This window comes from Esox lucius, chromosome 4, assembly GCF_011004845.1.
Source record: "Esox lucius isolate fEsoLuc1 chromosome 4, fEsoLuc1.pri, whole genome shotgun sequence".
In the NCBI taxonomy this organism is placed as follows: Eukaryota; Metazoa; Chordata; class Actinopteri; order Esociformes; family Esocidae; genus Esox; species Esox lucius.
Genome location: NC_047572.1, coordinates 16,501,388 through 16,508,697, shown reverse-complemented (window position 1 = coordinate 16,508,697; position 7,310 = coordinate 16,501,388). Strand labels below are relative to the sequence as shown.

The 7,310-nt window shown below is 45.4% G+C and overlaps 1 protein-coding gene across 2 annotated transcripts; it reads right to left on the bottom strand.

Annotated features, from left to right (window-relative positions):
* Positions 1-6,878, bottom strand: gabrp (gamma-aminobutyric acid type A receptor subunit pi). Of its 2 annotated transcripts, XM_010897633.3 has the most exons (10): positions 6,573-6,878; positions 4,049-4,138; positions 3,779-3,894; positions 3,411-3,478; positions 3,073-3,290; positions 2,386-2,468; positions 1,983-2,120; positions 1,757-1,909; positions 1,466-1,659; positions 1-1,133 (listed from the first exon to the last, which is right to left on the bottom strand). In XM_010897633.3, exons 2-10 carry the CDS (start codon positions 4,102-4,104, stop codon positions 825-827), a joined length of 1,335 nt encoding a protein of 444 aa, XP_010895935.2. In that variant the 5' UTR covers positions 4,105-4,138; positions 6,573-6,878; the 3' UTR covers positions 1-824. The 2 variants fall into 2 exon arrangements, with proteins under 2 accessions (XP_010895935.2, XP_010895936.2); XM_010897634.3 differs by lacking the exon at positions 6,573-6,878 and having other exon boundaries at positions 4,020-4,129.
* Between the last annotated feature and the right edge of the window lie 432 nt (positions 6,879-7,310).

The window sequence follows — 7,310 nt, the reverse complement described above, 5'->3', positions numbered from 1 at the left end:
TTTTTTAAACCCACAGTACATAGTTCACTGGTTTATTGTTGCATATTCACGAGACAAACATCAATATACAATAGATAGTTTGATAAAATGTTAATGTTAACATAGAAAAAAATGCATCAAAGGTATACGAAGGCCGATGATAGGTTTGCTCCACAGTTTGTGGTGAGGCAGCCCAGTGTATGGCAACCTTGGTTCTGTTCAGCGACAAATCATTCAGTAGTGCAGGGCAGTGAATCGCAATACCTTCTGTTGCTGGCTTCCATGCCCGGCTACTGGAGACCCTCGTTGGGCTAAAGCATTAAAGCACCTCTGCATCACAGCCGGATGAATGAGAGGATGAGAGCTACGTTGATATTAGATCTAGTAGAGGGCCATGACCATCTGGCCATGGTAGATGAAGTGAAGATGGGGCGACTCCTAACGACAGCCCCCAGGAATGAGGCTAATAGCTCACGCACAGTCCCACGACATGCCTCGTCAGACCTTCTGCTTATGTCATTTGTGCCTGTTCTTACATTACCGTGTAGGAACTGCCCCTGCAGGGGAGGTGAAGTTCCACCGACCGATGGATTGAGCCTCGCCTGGACAGACTTGAATTTCATTGCACCGACCGAGCCCAATCAAGCACTGTAAAAGTATCTGAAAGTAAACATATAATAGGCTGTGTGAAACCGAGTTGCTTTTCAAAATGTCACCTTATTGGCCCGCATAATGCAAACTACTTGACGAAACCCCTCCCCCCACACCCAGATCAAAAGTAGTGCACTATCTTGGGAATAGGATGCCATTTGGGAGGCGTCCCAGCCATGTTTGCTGTGAGGGGATCAGATGAACAGATAGTAGAGCCAATAGAGGACATTAACAGCCAGAAAGGCGAGGGGGAAGACTGTGCGAGAGTGACGATCGATGTTGTGAGGGTTCTCCACATTAAACATTGACACAGCGCGCTGGGACGCGGTCTTAACCGTTGTCAGGCAACACCCCTTCCCCCGCTTCTCCTCCGTAGAGTCTGACTCGCTGACGCTCGTCACCAGTTGGTCATTTGGCTCCCGCTGGAGTTGATTTGATTGGCCGGAGCTGACCATGGGCATTGAGCCATTTCCGTTTGAATCCTCAAATTCCCGGAGTAGCTCCTGAGGAGAGAAAGGGCCAGAGGAAAGGGATGTGAGTAAGGGAGAAAAGACACAGGTGAGATCATCTGAGGAAAACCATGACCAACACATGTATTCACACTCACCTGCACACATGCAGTTGAGAGGACTGTTCAGGACCAACAATTCATTTTGAAGTCCTCTTTGCTTAACCCTAAACCCGACTTTAAAGCTAACACCTAACTTCAATTCTAACCCTAAAACTAGCTCCCACATATAATATAGGTTTTTTATTCTTATTCTTATTTACGACCGTCCTTGTTTTAAATCTGGTCATCACAGATAATACGGTGATATAATGTGCATTTGCCCACCCTGTGGATGTCTCCCAGTGTTTGGTGCTGCATGGTACAGAAGTGGGCACAGGCATATTCCAGCAGAGCTCCGAAGATGAAGGTGAAACAGATGCCCAGGTACACGTCTATGGCCTTGATGAAACAGTTGGCGTTAGGGAGGGAGGTCCGGGCGCCCATCATCAGGGTGGTCATGGTCAGCACCGTGGTCACTCCTGGGAAACGAGGACACAGGTGTATTATAGGAGACACTCGTGTGGATGGATGTTCGGATGGAAGTCTCTGGGTTTGAACACACACAGTCTGACTGACCGATGCAGGTGCGTGCCGGGACTGATGATTGGCTGATCCAGAAGGAGACCCAGGACAACACCACCAGGAGGGTAGATGGAACGTATGTCTCCAGGATGAAGAACAGCACGTTCCTACGCAGAGCAAAGTGAAGCACCAGCTTCGGGTACAGCCCTGTATACACACACACACAGAGTAAACACACTCATACACACAGTTACACACACACACACACACGTGTACATACCAGTCTCGTAGACAGCCTGAGACACAGAGGTATAGTACGTCTCCACACTGTACTGGGCCAGACGCAGCGTGTCAAGTCCCTTCACTGAGTCATTACCTCTGGTCCAGTAGAACACCACATCCTGGAGATTATAGCCCCCTGGAAACACAAACACAGAACACACACGCAGAACACACACACACACAGAACACACACACAGAACACACACACACAGAACACACACACACAGACCACATAAGTGCACGAAGGCCGAAAACATAAAACACAACTGAGCAGGCACATGCACAAACAATGCAAGCACACTTAGGTTGGAATTATTGTGTGTGTGTGTGTGCGTGGGTGCGTGCGTGGGTGCATGCGTGGGTGCGTGCGTGTGTGGGTGTGTGTCAGGTGCACTACTCACAGCTCTCCAGCTGTAAGGTGCACACCTGTCTGTCCATGGGGTACTTAGTCAGGTCCATGTTACAGGCGATGGTTGCTGTAATCCTGGGATGGGGAAGGGGGAGAATTGGGTAGGTGCAGAGTTGGAAGAGAGATGGAGTGAAACAGAAAAATGGAGCAGAGGAGAGACGTGCAGTGGAGAGAGACAGAAGAAGTGGGGTGCGTAAATAAAGTAAATAAAGGGAGAATGCAGGGGACCGTGTTTTGTCTGGAAGTCCACTGTGGTAAAGTTCACTGCTGTGTTTACGGTTGGGAGTGCATTAAGTTAGAACATTTTGGCATTAGGGGATCAGTAAAAATCATCATTACATTTTATGTGGTGAAAGTATGTTGAATTTCTTTAATTCAAATTATGCAAAGAAAAAGTTCAAGTCAACTATAACCATCTGTTATCAGTTTGGGGATCCGTGCTAGACCATTTTCCCCTATCACAAACCCTAGCCCAACCGTATCCAGTCTTACTGAATCCCAAAACATAACTGTTAAGGTTTGTTCAGCTTTTAACCGTACCCCAAACATGAATCCTTGTGCTTAACTGTTCTAACTCAAAGTGTATAGACAGATGAGGATGATGGTATGGAAAGGAGAGCGGATGGGCTTGTTTCAGCGAGCTGGTGCGTGATTGACAAGGAGGACGCTAGCTACGTACCGTAGAGCATAGAGGACGGTTCCGTTGCTGAAGATCCTAATCAGGCGGTTGTCCACGGTGACGTCGTGCAGGAAGGAACGTTTGGAGTCCGGAATGAAGGTGTCCGGGATCCAGAGGAGGGAGACCAGGCGTCCATCCACGCTGACACTCTCATTTCCTGGGAACACCAGCCGCGAGTCTCTCCATCTCTGGCGCAAGAAGATAGTGGCTGTGTAGTCCTGTGGTCCAGCAACAGTTGACAGACGTGTGAGAGAGCGATTGAGAGACCGACATTTCAACATCAGTACAGTCACACAGTACAGGCATGCAGCACACATGGAGTTTCGAATGAACATTACCATATTGATTTCTGAGATGGCGTCAATGCTGGCAATATCCAGACTCATTCCAATCTCAACGGGACCCGCTGGGGGAGAAGGAGGGAGAAATGTGTGGCTTTAACACCGGTAGCTTTGCTCTTCATCTATGGGCTTGTTTCACTTTTCGCAGACAAAATTCGCAGCATCTTCTAAAAGAAATAGCTTCTCGTGAAGCTATTTGGTTTGGGTTTGAGGTTAATATCAGAAGTTACGTGTGCAACATGAATGTTATGTTTTCTGTTAAAATTGAGTTTAAATTAAGGTTAGGAATGTCATTTTTTTTAAATGAATAAATATTAGTTCTGAAAGTGTCATGTGTATATGTGTGTTGTATTAATTGTCCTTACCATTGAAGTTGGGCCTCAGGTAGCGATTATAACCCTTCATGAGCTTCTGAATGGTGGGCTGCAGCTGCGAGTCATTCCAGTCTCCCCAGTGGTTACCTCCAGGAAACATACAGTCACTACAGAGGGGAGAGAGAGATGGGAGCGAGAAAGGTGAAATGGAAATAGGTATAGAGAAGAGAGGAGGTGAAATCAAATACAAATCTATACGTTTACTGAGTTAAGTAAAAATATGAAAAATAACCTCTTTCTCTTTAACTCCTGACTCCTCACCTCTGAGTCAGGGCTAGGACCTGGGTCAGGATGGTCAAAGGGTGGGTAAATTTCATTATCAGGCTGTCAGAAGAAGTCAAATGTCGGCAGCTGAGGGCAGAGATGGAGAGTCATGAAGGGTAACGTAAAGGAAGGACATTTGAATACAGGTTTTGCTAACAGATATACAGATACACACAACATATAATTGCCAGGATGGTATAATATTTGTGCATAATATTTTCCAACCAAAAATGAACAAGTTGTGTTTCATGGGCAAGGAGACCTATTTGAGGCTGTTTCCCTGTGTGTACTGCGTTTTGAAAGTGTGGTCTCTGGTGTGACAGTTTAAGCATGCTGTTATACACTTTTTCAGCTAATCAATATATCAATAAGTAATTATACCATTCACATCCCTCACACCCACGCAAACACATGCGCATGGATTCACGCACGCACACACACACACGCACCCACCACCACAGACATACGTGTGCACATGCACAACATGCCCCGCATACACATTTTTCACCACAAGATGGCATCTATAATCTGAACAAATACTACACTTTATTTGTTGTTTAACCTCCGTTATACTCATATAGACCTGTACAGACATACTATCTCTGCGTAATTCCCATTAGAGCGTATCTGACAGCAGGAGCAGTGCCATCTCTGTGTTGAAGTACTCCATTGCAGTATCATTCCGTGACTGATCACACCTGATTATGGGGATCTATGAACGGTAATCACATGGACGAGCAGGTCCATAGGAGAGATTAGACACGGGATGTGGGATTCTCAACCGGTTGTATACATTAATATAGCATATGTTAAACTGAGATATCATACTGAAAAATGCTTTCTCCTAGTCTAAAGAACTCTCTCTGGTCCAGATGCTGTAACTTAATTATAGTCAATCAGCTACAGCAGAATAAAAAAATAGTACAGAAAACAAAAATAATGCTTTTTCATGTGGATTGATAGATGGTTTTGTTAGAGCCAAACATGTCTGACAGTTTTAAGTGGAAATTATGAACTTAGCATTTAGAGTATAAATTATGCGTTTCTGGGGCCTCCCAGATACGATATAAGGGGCTCTTTCATAGCACCAAGCAGACCACCACAGTCTAGGGGAACAAAACTACCAAGCCAAAGAAAATTCAAATTCCATATTAAACAAACCTCCATCAAACATACATAGCATGTATGTTGGACAATGCTACAAACTTAAATGCTGGAATACCTTTTTTAAAGATTTAATTGAATTGATTTAATTGAATCATTTTAAATGTTATTCATTTCTAAAAGGTTCCTAAAATGCTAATCCAAATTGCTACTTGATCCATACAAATATTAAATTCAGGGCAAAGACTCAGTGACAAAAAAAACATTTTAAAATGTGCACCAAAAAACTCCAGATGTCACTACAATGCCCACTCTGTTAATAGCAATACCTTTCACAGCGGTACAAGCATATGACGTGCATCATGTCAAGTCCAGTCACTGGGGACATCTAAACACCTTGTAAAACCACCAGGCAATCAGCTTATTGACCTTTACCAATGAGTCTTCCCTCAGTCCATTGTAACATCTCAGTCTTCCCTCAGTCCATCGTATCATCTCAGTCTTCCCTCAGTCCATCGTAACATCTCAGTCTTCCCTCAGTCCATCGTAACATCTCAGTCTTCCCTCAGTCCATCGTAACATCAGTCTTCCCTCAGTCCATCGTATCATCTCAGTCTTCCCTCAGTCCATCGTAACATCTCAGTCTTCCCTCAGTCCATCGTAACATCAGTCTTCCCTCAGTCCATCGTATCATCTCAGTCTTCCCTCAGTCCATCGTAACATCTCAGTCTTCCCTCAGTCCATCGTAACATCAGTCTTCCCTCAGTCCATCGTATCATCTCAGTCTTCCCTCAGTCCATCGTAACATCAGTCTTCCCTCAGTCCATTGTATCATCTCAGTCTTCCCTCAGTCCATCGTAACATCTCAGTCTTCCCTCAGTCCATCGTAACATCAGTCTTCCCTCAGTCCATCGTATCATCTCAGTCTTCCCTCAGTCCATCGTATCATCTCAGTCTTCCCTCAGTCTTCCCTCAGTCCATCGTATCATCTCAGTCATCAACTAGTCTTCCCTCTAGGACCATCATATCTACCAGTATTCCCTCTAGGACCATCATACTGTATATGTCAGTCTTCCCTCTAGGACCATCATACTGTATATGTCAGTCTTCCCTCTAGGACCATCATACTGTATATGTCAGTCTTCCCTCTAGGACCATCATACTGTATATGTCATTCTTCCCTCTAGGACCATCATACTGTATATGTCAGTCTTCCCTCTAGGACCATCTCCCAACATCTCTTGTTTATTCCCCATCCAACCATCCTTTACTGTGTTCCTATCCTTCTTGGTAACTGTAGTGCAGCACTATATCTTTAGTCTTTCTGCTCTCCTCTAACTCTAAACTCTTAAATTTTTTTTTTGTAATTAACAGACAAGCACTCGTTCCTTTCACACCCTCTATAAGTTTCTCTTACCTTCTTCTTCCACACCTTTTAGATAGGTTGTCTCTCTCCCTGTAACACTCTGGGACCAGCTTAAGACCTTCTTTATCCAGTTCTTCCCTCCTTTCCCTAGTCTTCTCTGGTCTCTCTGGGTCCAATAGCAGGGATTTCTTCCTCCAGCCTGTGTATTTTCACTGTTTTAACACACCAAGCCTTAAATCCCTGTCAACTACGATATCCGCCTGCCTGGTGTGTGGGAATGACTGTCTGCACTCTCTGTCTCTCTCTCCTCTGAGAGCTCCTCTGCTCTTCTGCCCTCTCTCTTTTTCTCACTCTCGATCTGGATCTGTCCCCGTCTCTCTTTCCCCCTCTCCTCACCCCCTCTCTCTCCCCCTCTCCTCTCCCCCTCTCCTCTCCCCCTCTCCTCTCTCCCTCTCCTCTCTCCCTCTCCTCACCCCCTCTCTTTCACACTCTTTCATTCACTTGCTCCCCAACAGCCTTCCTTCCCCCGCCCTACCTTTTTTTCAATCTCCTTGTTTCTGTCACTACCACACGTTATCGTTATTCATCTCTCTCTCTCTCCCTGTTTCACAAATCCTTCCTAATCCATCTCTCACCTCTGTCTTCCTCTCATTCATGCCCCAGTTTAAAATGACATCACATCCTCCCGGGACTCTCATGACATCTTCCTCTCCCTCTGCTCCTTGACATCAATGTCATCGTCTTACTCATTTCAGTCTGATTCGGACTTCGTCCTCCCCTCCACCCCAT

Bases quoted from the DNA above. Each gene is read 5' to 3' on its own strand.
- gabrp (XM_010897633.3), bottom strand. From the start codon at position 4,104: ATGAAATTTACCCACCCTTTGACCATCCTGACCCAGGTCCTAGCCCTG. The intron at 2,469-3,072 runs GTACGTAGCTAG...TCCCCATCCCAG, and splicing joins ACCGTCCTCTATGCTCTACG to GATTACAGCAACCATCGCCT. The intron at 1,134-1,465 runs GTGGGCAAATGC...TTCTCTCCTCAG, and splicing joins CACTGGGAGACATCCACAGG to GAGCTACTCCGGGAATTTGA.